Source organism: Hypomesus nipponensis, chromosome 5 (genome assembly GCF_054491055.1).
Source record: "Hypomesus nipponensis isolate SF chromosome 5, ASM5449105v1, whole genome shotgun sequence".
Classification (NCBI taxonomy): Eukaryota; Metazoa; Chordata; class Actinopteri; order Osmeriformes; family Osmeridae; genus Hypomesus; species Hypomesus nipponensis.
In genome coordinates, this window is record NC_140365.1 from 4,121,124 (window position 1) to 4,139,956 (window position 18,833).

The 18,833-nt window shown below is 45.1% G+C and overlaps 2 protein-coding genes across 3 annotated transcripts; both read left to right on the top strand.

The window, feature by feature from the left end:
- Positions 1-5,179: 5,179 nt before the first annotated feature.
- stip1 (stress-induced phosphoprotein 1) lies at positions 5,180-12,222 on the top strand. 2 transcript variants are annotated; one of them, XM_084697605.1, is made up of 15 exons: positions 5,180-5,332; positions 5,435-5,502; positions 6,589-6,798; positions 7,068-7,209; positions 7,474-7,615; positions 7,960-8,125; positions 8,414-8,540; positions 8,751-8,853; positions 9,456-9,576; positions 9,674-9,770; positions 10,005-10,129; positions 10,351-10,387; positions 10,535-10,638; positions 10,840-11,012; positions 11,222-12,222. In XM_084697605.1, exons 2-15 carry the CDS (start codon positions 5,494-5,496, stop codon positions 11,292-11,294), a joined length of 1,629 nt encoding a protein of 542 aa, XP_084553731.1. In that variant the 5' UTR covers positions 5,180-5,332; positions 5,435-5,493; the 3' UTR covers positions 11,295-12,222. The 2 variants fall into 2 exon arrangements, with proteins under 2 accessions (XP_084553731.1, XP_084553730.1); XM_084697604.1 differs by having other exon boundaries at positions 5,314-5,332; positions 5,467-5,502.
- Positions 12,223-13,293: 1,071 nt separating this feature from the next.
- Positions 13,294-18,788, top strand: fermt3a (FERM domain containing kindlin 3a). The gene is made up of 14 exons (XM_084697606.1): positions 13,294-13,417; positions 13,726-13,959; positions 14,103-14,225; positions 14,461-14,629; positions 14,757-14,859; positions 15,187-15,294; positions 15,460-15,585; positions 15,898-15,947; positions 16,218-16,342; positions 16,678-16,784; positions 16,944-17,159; positions 17,480-17,604; positions 17,698-17,839; positions 17,983-18,788. The coding sequence occupies exons 1-14, from the start codon at positions 13,294-13,296 to the stop codon at positions 18,160-18,162; spliced, it is 1,932 nt and encodes a 643-aa protein (XP_084553732.1). The 3' UTR covers positions 18,163-18,788.
- Positions 18,789-18,833: the final 45 nt, after the last annotated feature.

The following is an 18,833-nucleotide window of genomic DNA, read 5'->3' on the forward strand; positions in this document are numbered from 1 at the left end:
TGGCGTCTGATTGGGTCTCCTGTCAGACGACACGTCAGAGGGGTGTCCTGCGTGACATTTTTTTAATCGAAATCCCAAACTGGAAAACAACAACAGTGTGACTTGGCCATCTTTGTTGGGAGCGTCCAGATGGGATGTTTCGGGCAGTGATTTAAAGTTGTTACCATCACAAATATCTCATTTCTACACTGAGGAGTCAGTCTGAGTTGTTTGCGAAGCTCAACACAAAGCTTTTTTAAAGTTTGTGCCCACGGCATGGAATGTATATTGTGGATTCGGAAATTCATTCAACCTCAGGGGACTTGGGGATTCAAAGTGTTACTTTTATTTTTTAAATTACAGTCATTTCACCTCACATAAGAGCACAGAAAACAAACAAAATAATAATAATAAAATTAATTAATATTTATTTTTCAAAACATGAACCCGAATGAGGTATTTGCAACATCAGATCAAAAGGAACCAGCTTTCACAAAGAAACACAACACTTATATTTCACTGCTTGTTCCCTCTCTCAACCTACCGCTCTCTATCTCCTTCCTGGATTATATTTGTTTGATTCTGGTTCTTACTGTTCCCAGGTGAGCTTGCATGTCTTGGCCTGTGTGCGTGTGTGTGCGTGTGAGCGTGTGTGTGTGTGTCTGTGGGGGGGGGGGGGGGGCGTGCATGGCAGGCAGAGAGGCTACACACCAGAGCATGCATGCAGATCATGTGCATCTCTTCCAAAGCTGGGAGCACTTGCAGTCGTTATTTTTAAACCATCTGCAGGTTTACGGCTCCTGCTGACTGCCTCGGCAGTTGGTGAGTGTGTGCATGCATATGTGTGTGTGTTCGTGTGTGTGTGTGTGTTTGTGTGTGTGTGTGTGTGTGTGTGTGTCAGGCCCCTGCTGTTTCGTACCAGCAGTTGTCCCACCTGCTGCCCAGTGCCACAGATGCCAGTGCTACTCTACTTCAGCTCACCTCGTCAGCTTCTCTGTAAAAATATCCCTCCTCTCTGTGCTCAAACTAATATTTACTGTAAAACACCTGACACAGCGACCAGGGTTGGCTTCATGCGCCCAGCAACCAGCACCCTTTGTAGAGCTTTCCGGGTGAAATGGTGCTCATCATTATCTTCTTTAACATCATCATTAACATCACTTACTGATCATTTACGTCCTCATTCACTCTGGCCTTTTCTGGCCCTTCACATCGTTGAGTGCTCATCACCCAATTCACACAAGACAGGGACGCCCTTGGTGTAATTAGCGGACCGAGAATTCAGCTGTTAAGTCACGCGCGTGTTCTGAAGGAAGAACCAGGGACCTGGTTTGGTTTTTCAACATCAGCGAGAAATTCAACAGGATCGTTATCTGTTTGTTGTTATTTTGTCAAGCCCTCCATATTTTCCTGTGTTCTTTTGTAGGCTGCTGCTGTTAGAAAAAAAACATTGCTCTCCTACTTTGTTGGACTCAAAACCGAGGGAAAAAATGACTATTTTGTATAAAGGTTGTCTCTTTTCTATGTGATTAAAGGGGAGATGTGCAAGCTTTTTTGACTTTGATGTTGTTTTCCATCCCGCCCATCTGTCTGTCAATTCTTTGCCTATTTAAATGTGTAAATTAACTTTTAAAGTTCTAAAGACAGTAAATCCTCTACAGTAAAGCCCGGCTGTTCAATGCTTTGGCACAACATTATCAATTTCCATGGCTGCTTCCTCCTCGTGTCCCAGAGGCAAATACTCTTTCTCCCTCACATGGACACTTTCACAGACCTGCACAGCAGACGAACCCAGGTAAACCTACACATCCTCACCCTCTCTGTGTTCTAAACAAGAACATTGAGATTACCTGAAGTACGACTTCTTGTTTCCACAGTGTAAGATGCTGTAGAATATCCTAATGCAGTGGGATCATCAGCCAAGCAATTCAGGCTGAATGGTAAAAAGAAAAACAAGCAAGTCTGTCTGCTGTAAAAAAAATAAAGAAATAGTAATAATGGAAGGAAAAATAGCTCAATTTCAGGGTACCCTTCCCTCTGCAAAGTCGGGTGACAGATTCCTGTTGAAGCAGTAATGTGTACATATATATTCTCCAGATGCTGAATGATCGAACCCCAGACTATTTTTTGTGTTTCACAACACACGGAAGAAGTCAGGCAAAATACACAGAGGCATAAGCGGGCCTGGGGAGATACAGTCATTTGTATCGGACTGACATTCCACCCCCCTCCCCTCTCTCTCTCTTTTCTCCCCCTGGAACGAAGGACAGTCTAAGTGCTCTAGGGCTCTTGTCTTTATAGGATTACTAGGGGACCATATTAAACAGGGACATGTCAAAAGGTTGGAGAGATTGGGGAGGGGAGGGGGGTTAGGCTAGACAGACCCAATGTCACTGTATTTCCGATCTTTATTGGGAGTGACACAACCCCCCCCACCCCCATCTCTCCAAGCCCTCTTTCTGTATTGATTGGCTGAGAGCAGGGCTGAGGTCAGCAGGCAGGAGGCGGCAAGTCTCCCCCTCTGTCTCTCACACTCCATTTGTCCCCGTCTGTTTCTGTACCCCCACCTCACCCCCACCCACCGCCAGCCCCTCCATCCTTTCATCCATCCATCCATCCATCCACCCATCAGTGATTCCTCTCCTCTTTCTCCGTAACTCCCTCCGTCGCTCTCCTCTTTGTCCGACTGTGTGTGTCCTTCATTTGACATACATAAATCAATCAGTCAATCCAATTTCATTCTGAGTGAAGCCCAAAGGACTTTGAGCCGCTGCTCGGAAAAAGTAGAAGAATCCAATGTCTAATTACATTCCAAATCTTATTATGATTATGACTGTGGATTGAATTAACAGATAACATTTTATTTGATTCACAGATACAATGCAGGCAATTAGGTGTAAAGAAGGCCTATTACGAGGACAGGTACAAGTTCTCGACCGCAACAAATGTGATTGGTATAATAAGCGTATAATCAAGTCTGAGTTTGTCTCTGTGACCAAAGAAAGCTGCTCTGCCCACATCTGAAAGCTGATTGGTTGGTTGGGTGACTCCTGTTATGGGCTGAGGCCAGCTGGAGAAGAATAAGTCGCCCTTGCACCTGGGTCTACTGTACACCCACACACACACATGCACACACACATAGACACACACGTGCACACACACAGACACGTGTATTACGCACACACACAAACATATGTGCACACACATACTCAAATACAGTATATACATGTCTCACACACATACATGAACACAGACAAACATATACAAACATGCACACGAACACATGCAAAAAAAACACATGATTCTAGCGCATTGGGCCCATGGATACTCACCACCACACTGATTTAGTGTCAACCCACCTCTCCCCACTTCACAAACCTCATTCATTACACAAGCCAGTGCCTTAATCCTCCTTTCCTTCACGGACAGGGCTGTTGGGTAATCGATACAGTCGGAATAAATCAATCGATACTCCCTGCTCACGAACCAACAACCCCCCCCCCCCCCCGACGGCTGTCCTCCTCCCTACAACCGCTCTGGTTGTTGTCTGTGTGCCCACCTCAGGGAGGGACCCTCCTATGCCCTCCTCTCATTTATCTACCCCTTGCCTTCCTCCGGACTCTCTCTATCCACCTCCCTCGTTCACCTTCCATCCTCCTTTTTCCTGTGATTCATGTGTTTTCTCCGTGACATTGCAGCGCATCCATTTTTCTCTTCTTTTAAGTGTTTTTTTTTTTACACGTGATGTTTCTATGGTTCAACCTTGGACCTCTATATCCCTTTGTGTTCTCCTCAATCCTCAGGAATGCTCAGAAAAGCTCTTCCTTGCTTTGGCTCGCCACTCTCATTTTTCTCCCATTGCTGTCGCCCCTTTCTGCAGGCAATCTCGTTGTGCAGTGAGCTGTGAAAGACTCCCTCTTTACCTCCCTCACAACACACATCCATACATGCCCTTTTACACACACACACACAAACACACACACAGATCTACAACTATATAAAATGTTGATGTTGCTGGGACACTTATGTTCATTCGAAATTCATTATCTCCCCTCAGAATACAGTTTTAATGCATGCCAAATTCTGAAGCCCGATATTATGATTATCCCTGCAGGGAATCTCCTCCCAGCAATGCTGGTCCTGTGTGTGGTTTGCAGCCTCTCGGGTTTTGAGGAAGTGGAACACGTGAGATTATGATTAATGTGTTATGAACAGGACAGGTTTTTCAGCATTTATCTCATGCTCCTCAATTCTTCACATGATTTCCATCGTTAAGTGTGACTTTTAGTTGTCAGACCATTCCGTGGTCTTAACAAGCTTCCTTTGCTTTGGGTTTGATTCAAATTCCTCAAGAGGGAATCTGGATTTGGAAAACACATAAAAGATCCATACTTCCACATCTGTAATCATATATTATACAGTACCAATTTTCAAGAGGGAATATGATCTTGCCTGGGGTGGAGAGGAGTATTAGGTTATATCATGATCTCACACTGTCCCCTTCAGGCTGTGGATAGTACTGCAACTACGTGCAAAAGGAGCCAGGCGCAATCAAATCTGTAAAATCATATCAAAAGTATATTTAGCCGATTAAGAACGTTTATGTCTCACTATCATAAACACGCAAGCCGACATTCAAAACGCCTGTCTTACCCACATAGTTATGCCGACACGGTCAACAAATCTCAAACAATCTAGATAATCTTTCCAAATCTGTGTGCCTTATTAGAAGTTAGATCCAAAAGGTAGTTAGACTAGCTACTCTTCAGCGAAAATAAAGTTATTTACACTAAGTGACAAAAAAAATATAAAAATTAAAAGTATGTAAACATATAGAAAGGATCTGATACCAACTGGAATATCTTATATTTTGTCATTGTTTTGATCAGTGATGCTGTTACTCAGTTACTGCCAAAATGTGTAACTTTGGAAATTGAATAGTCTAGTTTGATACGCCAAGTAATTTAACTTCCAAACCATAATAATAGACATGCTGATGGATCAGACAATACATTTTTATGATCTTAATGTACATTCATAGAGAAGCTGTTGTATGCCGTCAATAGAATGAACCAGAAGGAACTGGAAAGCCATTTGACGTGTTCTTGATAAGCGTTGCTTTGCTCAACGCATTTAGCTCACAGCCGCCTTTGATTCGCTAAGAAGGAATCTAAATAGTTCATTGGCCAATCATATGACACAGTTGCATTACGGGAGAAAACTGATCTTTGAGGAAGTCCAGTTTGCATATATAAAGCCGTTTGCCAAAATTGCAGAAACACCTTCAGTCCACAATAGTTTATTGACACGGAACATTCTACAACCGACACAGGGCGGTATAGTGGATAACTGTGTAAGTAATCACATATTAATGCATTTATTGTCATATTTAATAGTGACTATCATATTTCTGTCAATAAGCTTGGTAATATTGCTCCTCCTCATTTATGTGCAGTGGGTGGCGCTATCGTCTTTCTCTTTACGCAGTACTTTCTGGAACCTCATGGTCTCACCATGGAGAAAGTGAGTAACAACTGTGCTCAGTGTTACAGTAAAATATATATCGATTTGAAATACTTTTTACATTGACTTAGCTTGGTCGTATTTGATCGTCGTAACACGTTTAACGATTATCATATTAAATTGTTTGCCGATTTGTCCTGCACGATACGGTCCTCATTGTTAGCTCTAGCTTAGCTACCTAGCTAGCAATGTCTTAACCGGTTAGCGCATTGACAACTTGCTGCGTGGTGCTGTTAACGTGCTTCGGTTAAATGGAGGTAATTTATCAGAGCCAATTTAAACTATTAGGTTAGCCAACTATTTCGTTGTGGGTAGACATATACACCCTTCACCTCATGATATATATGGCTAGGTCATTTAAATTGGGCTCAGATTTATAGAGCATCTAGCACTCACTCGCTAACGACGTTGTTGGACATGACTGAGTCCTTCACCGAAATGTTCCAGAAACTGTAGGCTATACCAGCACATCGGCTGCAATGATGAGCTAGCGGTGTTAGCCAGCTAGCTAACTAGCTTGTAAACGTCAATGAGATACAGTCCTGCGTCAGCTAGATCACACCAAGACGCCGAGATAAATATAGTTAAATTTGAGATAGCTACATTAAAATGTGTAATTAACAACAATGATGTCAATTTAATTTGTTTCGTTTTGACGTTAGCAATAACGCGCGTGTGGTCAACTTATTCGCATTGTTGTGTAGGCCAGCTATCTTACGTTGTCTTGTTAGACTTGCAACACTGCACGTAGTTGCAGTGGCTTGCTAGACATCTTGTGTAGATATTGGTACAGAGATATTGGTAGTAGAAACAAATCACAGGAACATCAAATCGGCTCGACACTCATGTTAGCATAAGACTTGAGCAGGGGCATTCATGTCAAGTCAGTAAGTGTCAGTGACAGCTGATTGGATCGCTTTCTCCAGTTAAGTCTGGCAGCTGATGAAACAGATGGTCTTGAAAATGTTGCTTTATAGTTTCTAAATGGCTTTGTTGTTTGACCGATTGTAAAACGTCAATGACAACCTCGTTAGGAATATGTTGGCTCAGCGTCAAGCCTCATTGTCTCTCTCTTTTGTCTCTCAGGTGACACAGTTGAAAGACCAGGGAAACAAGGCCCTGAGTGCAGGGAAGATCGAAGAGGCAGTCCGCTGTTACACTGAAGCGCTGGCCCTCGACCCTTCCAACCACGTCCTCTTCAGCAACCGCTCAGCAGCGCACGCCAAGAAGGGAGACTATGACAGCGCTCTGCAGGATGCGTGTCAGACCATCAAGATCAAACCCGACTGGGGAAAGGTGAGATGACAACATGGAACGGTTTCAACAGTTGTGCCTGGTGCGTTTTTACACTGACCCATCCCCTGACCAGCAAAAAATACTGTTACAACCATGCGCTTCCACTCCTCGATTTTCTACTTCCGTTCCATATGCGGTATATGTATGTCGCTTTGGATATATATAAAAAAAAAAAAACATCTGCTAAATTAACAAAATGTCATGTAAATGTACACCAGTTTGATGGGATGTGTCATGAGGTGTCGAACCTGACGTGTTGTGTTGCCCAGGGCTACTCCAGGAAGGCCGCAGCACAGGAGTTCCTAGGGCGGTTTGAGGATGCCAAGGCCACGTATCAGGAGGGACTGAGAAATGAGCCGGGAAACCAGCAGCTCAAGGAGGGGTTACAGAACATTGAGGCACGGCTAGCAGGTAGATCCCCTCATGACGTCACTCAATGTTTTTGCATTTTCCCAACTGCCTTTAAAAATTTTGTTTTTTTACCATTTTGAGTGGAGAAACTGTCAGGTTTGTAAAATACACACAACTGAGGTGATACAAATGTTTGACTATCAGTCTTTCCCTACAACAAGTGTGTAGAGAAAGATTACAAGATGTAAAGCTAGGTGTAACATTATCTCGAGTCAAATAGGACCTGATTGGAGCACTCTTTCCCTTGCTCACTTCTCTCCACAGAGAAAAAGATGATGAACCCCTTTGCCACTCCCAACATGTTTGAGAAGCTGGAGGGCGACCCCAGAACCCGCGCCCTGCTGTCTGACCCCAGCTACAGAGAGCTACTGCAGCAGTTGAAGGACAAGCCCTCAGAGCTGGGCACGTGAGTGGCTTACCCACACCACACCAGCATGCTGGGTTCTAGTTTGGTTTATCCTCATGTGTTCAGTATGCTCCTGTAATATTAGTGGAGCTTGTACCCTCAATTTTCCCATTGATCGTGGGCAATAGATTGACGGTAAAACAATTGTAAAAAATAAATAAAAAATGTGTGAACATATTTGGAGTGAAAGTTTAGTCTTTCTTACTCTGAAAAGTCTGAAAGTGTGTTTGTAGAAAGCTAGGTAATGTCCACCCTGTCTGTCAGCCTGTGTGTGTGTGTGGATAGCTGCAGGATCTTGGGGTAATCACCACCCTGCCTGTCTGTCTGTCTGTGTGTGTGTGCAGGAAGCTGCAGGATCCTCGGGTAATGACCACCCTGTCTGTCCTGCTGGGTCTGGACCTGGCTGGGATGGACGAGGAGGATGAGCCCTCCCCCCCTCCGCCCCCCAAACCCAAAGAGACCAAGCCGCCCACCCCCAAAGAGGAGGACCTTCCCGAGAACAAGAGACAGGTACACCTGACGCACGGAATCCCAATCATCAGGATTGTGCGGCAGTCCTCGACCGAAGACTACTTACATTTAGTCATTTTAGCAGACGCTGCCCAAGGACGCAATGTTGTTTTGCGCAGCCGGGAATCAAACCGGCAACCATCTGCTTAACAACCCGATTCCCTAACTGGTCAGCCATCTGACTCACCTTAGTCTAACGAGGGTTTCATGCTGCTTCTGTTCTCATGTGCAGCTGTTAGGATCAGTGAAGTCTTCATGCTTTTATGAATATGTGCTGTTCTTTCAAAGGCTCTGAAGGCGAAGGAGTTGGGGAATGCTGCTTACAAGAACAAAGACTTTGATTCTGCCCTGAAACACTATGAAGAAGCTGTCAAACACGACCCTACCAATATGACTTACATCTCCAATCAAGCAGGTAGACTCATAGTTAGCTGATGGTTTACTAAGAAGATTCAACAACTGTTTTATCTGTCGAATCAACTCTGTAATTCCACTTGTCACATTGATATCGGAAGGGGTAGAGTTTGGGTTCCATCTTTAGTAATGTTCCTGAGTAATCTGTTTATTTTGTTTGAGATTGGAAATTGTACGGGGGGAAAAAACCTCAACCTTTCTGTGTGTCCAGCGGTGTTCTTTGAGAAGGCCGAGTATGAGAAGTGTCGGGAGCTGTGTGAGAAGGCGATCGATGTGGGCCGCGAAAACCGAGAGGACTACAGGCAGATCGCCAAGTGAGTCCTCCCTCTTTCCTGCTTCCTCCCTCCTTCCTGCTGCACACGGCCCCCCACTCGCACTCCCAGGGCCTGCTGGGGGGCTGGATGACACACAGACACACATCAAGGGAGCCCCAAACTCAGATATGACGTCTTCTACCTAATCCGACACTTAAATGAACAACCCATGTTCTCTGCGCTCCAGCGAGGGAACTGGGGAGGAGTCTGTGGAGGAGTTCCAGAGCTTTCTATTGTAACCCTTTTGGCAGATATGCTCTGAACGGTCAACCCAATGTAACCTGTTTAGGGTCGTGCTCCTTCAAGTTCCCAACAGCCGTTTAAGATTGTTTCCCCTGCTACCTCACTATGGAAGCAAGTTAACGGATATAGCCCGTTTTTACTTGACTATAGATAATTGTTGCCTCATTTGTGTGCATTTTATGGTTGGCTTCTAATGACAAACATGATTGTAGGCTGCTGGGTCCACTCAAGCAAATCACATATTTGTGATTGGATGTATATTGTAGACACATGCGATATCTGTGTAATTTTTTATACAGATGATGTACAGCTGAAGGATGAAGGTCTCATTTTAATACTGGCTGTTGCTCCTGTCCCAGGGCCTTGGCTAGGATCGGGAACTCCTACTTCAAGCAGGAGAAGTACACAGAGGCTATCCAGTTCTTCAACAAGAGCCTGACAGAGCACCGAACCCCCGACGTGCTCAAGAAGTGCCAGCAGGTATGAGCGCCACGCCATCCCAGGAGCGTTTCCATGGGCACCGCCGGACGGTCCCGCGTTCGCCTTTTTAACGGGTTGCGTTGTTCGTTCTCTCAAGGCGGAGAAGTTCCTGAAGGAGCAGGAGAAGCTGGCGTACATCAACCCTGAGGTGGCGCTGGAGGAGAAGAACAAGGGCAACGAGGCCTTCCAGAAAGGTGCGCGCTCATCGCATTTGACATTCTGTTTGTTACCAGGCAACATACCATATTTTAGTGCATGTGAATAGTCCAGCTGAAGATCATGGGGCAGAAGTGCGGAGTCCTAACAGGGTTTTAGGTGGTCAGAGTTGATATTAAAGTTCATGTATGCAGAATAAGACAGTGGTAATAATGTTGTGACGGTAGCTTCCGGGTACGCCTGCCAGTCTGACCTGTCGTGTGTGTGCGCAGGAGACTACCCCGTAGCCATGAAGCATTACTCTGAGGCCATCAAAAGGAACCCAGAAGATGCCAAGCTCTTCAGCAACAGAGCTGCTTGCTACACCAAACTGCTGGAGTTCCAGCTAGCACTCAAGGTACGCATCGTCATACGCATCACCAACTCAACTATCATTAAAGGAACATGGAAGGAATTATACTCGCGTACGGCCAAAGGCACAGGAGGTGATCCGACAGATGTTTTTTGAAAACGTGGACATGCTACAGCGGGCGGTGGGGACGTGTTGCCACTTGAATCCATGATGTAAAGCCTGAGTATAAACACTGACAAGCCCCCTCTCTATCCCACCTCTCTCAGGACTGTGAGGACTGCATCAAGCTGGATCCAACCTTCAGTGAGTGCAAATGAGTCATCTCCTTATTAAACAGCAATGTGAATGTCAATGGAAGTTGGTATTTTTTATTTTAAAGTTCTATTTCAAAGCATCCCTGGGTGTGAAAGATATTTGACTTATTCTTTTACAACCCTCTTTCCCCCACAGTTAAAGGTTACACCCGCAAGGCAGCTGCTCTTGAGGCCATGAAAGATTTCACCAAAGCGATAGATGCTTACCAGAAAGCCCTGGAGCTTGACGCCAACTCTAAGGTACAGTGACCGGCACTGAAAGGTTGTTTTTGCCTCATAAAATCCATGCCTGGATAAGCAGAAACTGAAATGTGATGCTCTCTTGGGAGATCTTTCATGACCACCGTCTGTTCAACCCTCCTCCTTCTCATCTCCTCTTTCCTACTCCTCTACTGCTCTCTTTCTCATCTCTTCATTTCCACTCCTCCTCCTCTCCTCCAGGAGGCGACAGAGGGCATCCAGCGCTGCCTGATGAACCAGTCGGTGAGGAACGACAGCCCGGAGGATGTGAAGCGTCGGGCCATGTCTGACCCGGAGGTGCAGCAGATCATGAGCGACCCCGCCATGCGCATGATCCTGGAGCAGATGCAGAAAGACCCTCAGGCACTCAGCGAGTAAGCAGCCAATCAGACCCAGCCCAGCACACACACACACACACCAGACCCAGCCCAGCCAATCAGACCCAGACCAACACAGCACATCAACCATCCACTCCCCATTCTCCACATCCCCACACTGAGTAGCAAAATTACTTTTTGAAGAAATTAGAAAATGTGAAGAAATTTTTTTTTCACTAACACAATTTGTTGTCTCTTGTTTCCAGTCACCTTAAGAACCCAGGTATTGCTCAGAAGATCCAGAAGCTCATAGACGTGGGACTGATAGCCATCCGGTGATGAGAGGACGGGTCAGGACAGGGGCTACACATGAAGAAACAGCAACTGGAGGATCCAGACGCCATTCCCTCAATACACAACATCCTCCTCCACCCCTAACCATTTACTGTGTTTTCGGCCAAACATCTGCCCACATTGCATTTACCCCCCCTTATGTCATGGCCTTAAATTATTTCACTCAAAAGTACCTAATCTCTCTCTCTCTCCATCGCACATATCTGGGGGGGGGGGGGTGCCCATGACAGTTGAGGTTACCACAGTAAAACCTTATGTTTGATGATCCAATCGATGTCTATTGATGGATATCTAAAATAATGCTAGTGTTAAAGTGCGATGTTGATATGCCTTATTAACATGTTTGGCGCTCATTTCTGTCAAAATAAAGCGAATCTGTTAAAAAAAAAAAAAAATTAGACATCACACATTCGGTCTATGGAGTCCGCTTGCTCAAATTTATTGTTACAGTTCTGGAGGTGATTTGAAGTTGGTCGATAAGTACAGATTTTCCTCCTCTGTTCCCCCTCAAAGGGAAAGCTCATGCCGTCATGTGACACCCCCCATGTACCCCACAGTTCTTGTGTACTATCATATTCCAGCCATGTGCATCTTTCACATCGACAGGGAATGGAAGGAGAGTATTGTGTGAAAAGACGTATTGATTCATGCTTACTCTTCAGCATTTCCACCATAGCCTTGGGTCAGCTAGAGTTTTCTTTATTTTTTGTTAACAGCACGTGGTGCTACTAAATAAATTGTAGTGTAGAAACATGGGAGGGTTTGGTCATGTGTGTCAATGAAAATACGTCAAGCACATCAAACAACATTCGGCGCTCGCTCACACTGTTGTATGTCAAAGTTAAAGCCCCGAAACTGTATTGTACAAGTGAAATTAATCCTGCAAATATATCTGAATGTATTTCTAAGCTCATTGGTGTCCCATGTTATTTCTGTCAACAAATATATTTGGAAGTGGCTGTATTGAGCTGTCGAAAGTAGTTTTTATAAGTAACTACCTATCCATAAATGTGTTTTGAAATGACTGGGCCTACTAATAATAGGCTTTTGAAAATCCCCATTCAGAAAAACAGGATGTGGAGTTTAGGGTGATGTGCCTTGACTTTCTTTGCCAGGTTTGTCAGTTTAACCACTAGAGGGGGTAATTAGACAAGTCAAAAGAGTCCCATTTTTGATACAGCCCTGTCATAAAACTAGACATGATGCTGACGGCTCATCCGTGTCAGAGTTGTTATCTATCTACCTAAATAACTAACAATCTCAGCATGAATGGTTAGCTTTTAATGTATGGTGGTGATCCCAGATAGCTCCCTCTTAACTGCTTGTGAAAGCAGAAGAGGTATTTCTTGAAGTTTTCTCAGTTCGAGATGAAACCGCAGCCGCTGAGCTAGACAAGAGGAAGTGGCTCTCTGGTTTTTGCAAGTTGTATGGAGACAGTCACACGGTGACAGAAGACTGACACCTGTTTTACCCTGAAGAGAACGAGTGGCTCTCCGAGATCAGGTAAGAGAGAAGGGAGGCTGTTTTAGTGGCTAATGTGTTACACACATTGGCAAGGAGAAGAGGATGTGTGAGAGGAATGCTTCTGTTGTGTATGTGGAGTCAAAGTTTCTAACGAGACAGTGATGGTCCTGGCCAGACAGTGATGGTCCTGATGCTTACGTTTAATTGAGTCATTGTTTTGTGTTATCTCATGTTACAACCTACTGGGTTTTGTACATGTTCCACAAAGCCAATATCTTTCACATATGTTGGAGGTCAACTATACAAATATCTCAATTAAAAAATCAACGACCAGATTTCTGTGAGAGCTTGCTAATACAATTTCTGCTGATTTGAACAGGATGGGTGTATGAGGGTCTAAATGTTGTCCACAGGCTGTCCTTCAAGGCAGCATAGTCACACTTAACACTTCAGGATCAGGGATTCTGGGTCATGCACAGCTCTGATTTTCAAGTCCACTTCTGTATTTATGTCTGTCAAGATGGCTGCCTGGGATCTATGTGTCTCCTTGGAGGAGCTTGGCCCAGAAGCCCCTCCCCTCAGAATCAGTGTAACCTCTGACCTACATATCGGCGGGGTAATTCTCAGAATTGTGGAAAAAACTCGTAAGTTTCCTTTCCATACCCGATGGGGTTGAACCACCTATAATTACGTAGTATAGGTGTCTTGGAGATTATAATCGGCCCACCTGCCTGTCTATCTCTGTCTGTCCATCTGTCTGCCTGTGTGTCTGCCTTCCTGCCTGTTTGTCTGCCTGTCTATCTGCCTGTCTGTCTGCCTGTCTATCTGCCTGTCTGCCTGTCTGCCTGCCTGTCTATCTGCCTGCCTGTCTATCTGCCTGTCTGCCTGCCATTCTGCCTGTCTGTCTGTCGGTCTACCTGCCTGCCTCTCTGCCTGTCTGCCTGCCTCATAGGGATCAATAAAGACTGGTCTGACCACGCCTTGTGGTGGGAGCAGAAGCAGCAGTGGCTCCTGCGGACGTCCTGGACTCTGGAGAAGTATGAGATCCACGCGGACGCCAGCCTGAGCCTCACGCCCCAGCACAAGCCCCTAAGGCTGGGCATGCCCAACGGGGCCACTCTGAGGCTCCGGGCCTCCTTCTCGTCTCCCGTCTTCCAGACCGTCATGGTAATCGGTCGCCTGCTAAGTAAGGCTGCGTCCCAAATCGTATACTTTATACTTATACTGTACTGCAGCTGCCCCCGATAAAGAAGCAACTGTTGGAAGCAGGACAGTATGCACACAATTGGAACGTGTCTGTCTTCGTGTCGTCTCCTGCACACCCTCCAGACATACAGCAGCCTGAGGAGCTGTCACTCATGAGGCCCAGGGAACAGAAGAAGAAGAAAGGGGAGAAGGAGAAGGAAGGAGAGGGGGAAGAACATGACATCACCAGTCTTTCACTCACGGCAGGTAATCATCGAAAGTGACGTGGAACAAAAATGTCCTTACTGGATGGACAATAAAGTTGTATTCTGTTCAATTATATACAGTACTATTCACATAGAACAAGGATCTTAAACAGTCTTCCCTCCTTTTCTCAGAGACATGCTCTGTTCAGATTGTGGGGGCGCAATATGAAACATAATTTGTGAATCATTCTCCACTTCACTGTTGTCCGTCTATCACGCCTGTGGGTAAACTTAAGGTCCAGTCCCCACCCTGTCCAACGGGATGCCTGTGCACTTTGCTGATTCACCCCAAACCGAGGCTGTGTACAGGGCCCTGTCTATCAGCCAGCCCCTCCCCTCCCCTGAGACAACCAGTAAGATGGAACGCCTTACCAACCTGGTTGACAAAGCCCAACTTCACAGCAGGTGTGTCTGTGTACGTGCTTGTGTGTGTTAGAGTGTATGTGTTGATGTGTGTGCGTTCATTTGTCGGTCACACTGACTTCACGTGCACCTCAGAAGGGTTCGATAAGAGTGTTCTTGCCGTGTTCAGGTGGCTGGACTCGTCACGCTCCCTGCTTCAGCAGGGTGTCAAGAAGAACGACAGAGTCCTACTGCGCTTCAAGTACTACTGCTTCCACAACCTGCAGCCCACGGTTGGTCATCTGAACGTCATCCATATAGCTGCCCAGTCAATCAACAGACTGTGAGCTGGATCAGTAAAATATTGTGGGGTGGCTATAGCCAGAGCCTTTGACTGCAGATCTAGAGAATACAGGTTATTTACATTTACATTTAGTCATTTAGCAGACAGTCTTAACCAGAGCGACTTACAGTAAGGACATTCCCCCGAGGCAAGTAGGGTGAAGTGCCCAAGGACACAGCGTCCCTTTGCACAGACGGAAATCGAACCGGCAACCTTCTATCCTCTTTGGATAATAGCATGTGCTACATGCTTGTGTGTTGTGTGTTGTCCTGTTCAGAGCGAGGAAGTGCGGCTGACCCAGCTGTATGAACAGGCTCGCTGGGCTGTCCTGCTGGAGGTCATCGACTGTACAGAGGAGGAGATGATGGTTTTCGCTGCCCTCCAAGTATGAATAAGGCCTAGAAGTGTGTTTTCTCCGCTTAACACAAATAACAGCTTCATTTATTTTGTCTTTTAATATTCTGCTGTGCCTGTGTGCGTGTGTGTGTGCCTGTGTGTGTGCCTGTGTGTGTGTGTGTGCCTGTGTGTGTGTGTGTTCATAACTCCTCAGTATCACATTGGGAAGGTGTCAGCATCCGAGCCTGAGAGGAAGTCTTCATGTCCGTCTCTGGTTGATCTTGACTCTGCCCTACAGTGTTTAGAGGTGGATGTGAAGAGCAGCCCCATGGACCTGCTGGTTAGAACTCCCTGATAACCCATTTAACATTCTTACATTTGATTCATTTACCTTTACCAGACACTTTTATCTAAAGCAACACACAAATAGTGCATTTACAAAGTACAGCAGAAGATCATGGGTCAGAAGTGCATAGTAGTAACAGTATTTCAGGTTCAAGGAATGGTCTGTATTTATCAGGTACCACATACGAAACAACCACATCTCAGCTACACCCCACGTGTAGACGTGGTCATGACGGACTGGGGTTTTAAAGCGGCTGAAAAGTTTCATTCTTTGACTCGCTTCAACTTTTCTTTTGTCACATCACAGGAAACGATGGACACAGCTCCAGTCCTGCACGACTACTTAAACATCTTCAGGTGAGAGTAGCATAAATCCCCCTCCAGCTGTCTGGGGAGAACCCGCCTCTCATCCATCTCTGTGCCGCTAACAACCTTTTCCTTCCTGCAATCTTAAATTGGATATCGATCAAACAAGATGGATGACAGTTTCTTCGACTTTAGATGAGTTTCATAGATTGTTTTCACTTATGCGGCTGCACACCGCGGTACAAAGACGACACGGGTACACACGCAGACACGAAAAATGAATTTGGCCTTCTTGGTTTGCGTCGTTTCCCCGTCCTCTAGACCGAAAAGACTAACTCTGAGAGGCTACAAGCAGTTCTGGTTCACTTTCAAGGACTCATCCATCTCCTACTACAAGAGTAAAGAGGAGAGCCTTAAGGAGCCCATTCAGCTGATGAATCTCAGAGGTAATGGGTTCAAGCACTTATAATGTGATTTGCTGAATTCACAGAAACACATGCAATTACCAAAGATATGCATGACTAAGCTGCAAGTCAGCAAAATATTTTACGATGTTGTTAATGTATGATGTTAATTTTACTGTTGCGGTGCCCTGTCAGAATAAAGTCCTGTTTTAGTCATGATGATGTTTCCGTGCCTCAAACCACAGAATCACTGTTGTACTTTATGCACGATCCATATGTCTATTTTGATAACAGCGTCTGCTGAATAAATAAAAGGCAATGTGTGTTGCATAAACATTAGGAGATAAGTGCAGAATAAGTGAGTGATATTGTTCCAGGATGTGAGGTCATCCCAGACGTGTGTGTTGCCAGCCAGAGGTTCTGCATCAAGCTCCTGATCCCCGGACCCGAGGGCATAAATGAGGTCTTCCTGCGCTGTGAAAACGTAAGGAAAACACCACTCAAACCCAGAAACACCACTCATATCCAGAAAACACCATTGATACCCAGAAACACCACTGCATCCTTTTATGTAATAAAACGACTGAGTCATCTGGATTGCGGGTGTAGCCACGTCATCTCCCTTGACGACTGTCCCCTGCAGGAGCTGCAGTACAGCAGGTGGATGGCGGCTTGTCGTCTGGCTTCCAAGGGGAAGACGTTAGCAGACGGATCGTTCACCAGCGAGGTGCAGAACATCCGGTCCTTCCTCGCTATGAAGCGGCCCGCCCCGGGCCCTCGTGTTGCTCAGACGGGTGACGGCATCGACACACACGGCCTGGTGTCTTCACGCTACCACAAAAAATACAAGACCAAACAGGTGAACTGAGGGGGGTGCTTACATTGACATTCAGTTATTCATTTAGCAGATGTTTTTTATCCAAAGCGTTGTACAAATAGTGCTAGCAGAAAGTCCAGCGGAAAATCAAGGAACAGAAGTGCACAGTTCTAACTGTATTTTGGTGTTGAGAGTCAAGGAAAAGTCTGCAATGACCAAGCAGGAGTAAAACAGTAGTAATGTCTCAACAACAGTATTACACTGTATTGTGCAGCAAAAAGTCAAACACTTAAACTCTGAGGATGCTGTTTCGTCGGAAGAATGACACTCCAGTTGTTCTTAACTTTATCCTTTGCAAACAGTTAACCCCTCGGATCCTGGAGGCGTATCAGAATGTGGCTCATCTCTCTCTGACCCATGCTCTGCTAAGGTTTATCCAGATCTGGCAGGCTCTGCCTGATTTTGGGATCTCCTATTTCGTGGTAAGGTAAGCACCTGGGTTTGAAGGGTGTGAGAGGAGCAGGGCTGTGAAGCCAATTCAATAAATCTGATCCCATTTTTTGGGGGGGGGGATAATCAGGTTTAAAGGATGCCGTAAAGATGAGGTCCTAGGAGTTGCCAACAACCGTCTGATACGTATAGATCTGAGCTCTGGAAACGTGTTGAAGACCTGGAGGTATAACACCATGAGGCAGTGGAACGTCAATTGGGAAACACAGCAGGTACCTAACTGCCTGTTATTCTTGAGTGTATTTATCGTCATTATTCCTAATCAGTATCTTTTTCAGTGTACTTAATGATTGAATGAAATGACTGTATATTTGTGCCTGTGTATTTAGATTCTAACTTTAACTGATTTTTCCAGGTGGCCATCGAGTTCAATGGCAATGTGAACATAGCCTTCAGCTGTGTGACTGCAAGCTGCAGGATCGTGCACGAGTACATCGGAGGCTACATCTTCATGTGCACACGCGGCAAAGAACACACCGGTGCCTTGAACGAAGAACTCTTTTACAAACTGACTGGTGGTCATGATGCCCTCTAGATATTCACATTATACGTTATATACAAGGATGATCACTGTCACATTCCACTAAACTCTAAAGTGTTAATCAATCAATCAGTCAACCTTTATTTATAAAGCACATTTAACACAATACAAATTGATCCAAAATGCTGTACATAGTGCATAGCAAAACTAAGCTATAAAACAACAATGAAAAGTTAATGACAGGTCCAGTGATACTCAATATGCCATACACCTATAGGGTAGTTCTGGTTACTATGAAATGGGCAGTAATATCCACATGATGAACTGGTCTGGGGCAGAATGTGGAGGAAAGGGGGATCAATGAATTAACAGTATGCTCACTACTTTAGATTAGACTACACCCTTAAACCGATTTATAACTGTCATGTATTTTCACTAATTTGAAATATTGGTTCAGAGTTTGTAATATGATGTGCTAGATTAACAGATGTGGTTTGATAGAGTGGTTATGATAGAATGAACAAAAGGGGTTAATTCATATGATTGTCTCACATATGGGCCTTGGCGCTGGCTGTAAACAATGACATGTTGTTGCCTAATACAAAGAACAACAGACTGTCTGTCAGTAACATTAAGGAGTATGACCATGTATCTAAATAAATCACAAAATAAACCTAAATCCAACCTCTAGCTTGTCTTATGTCAAAATTTGCCAGTGATAGGCA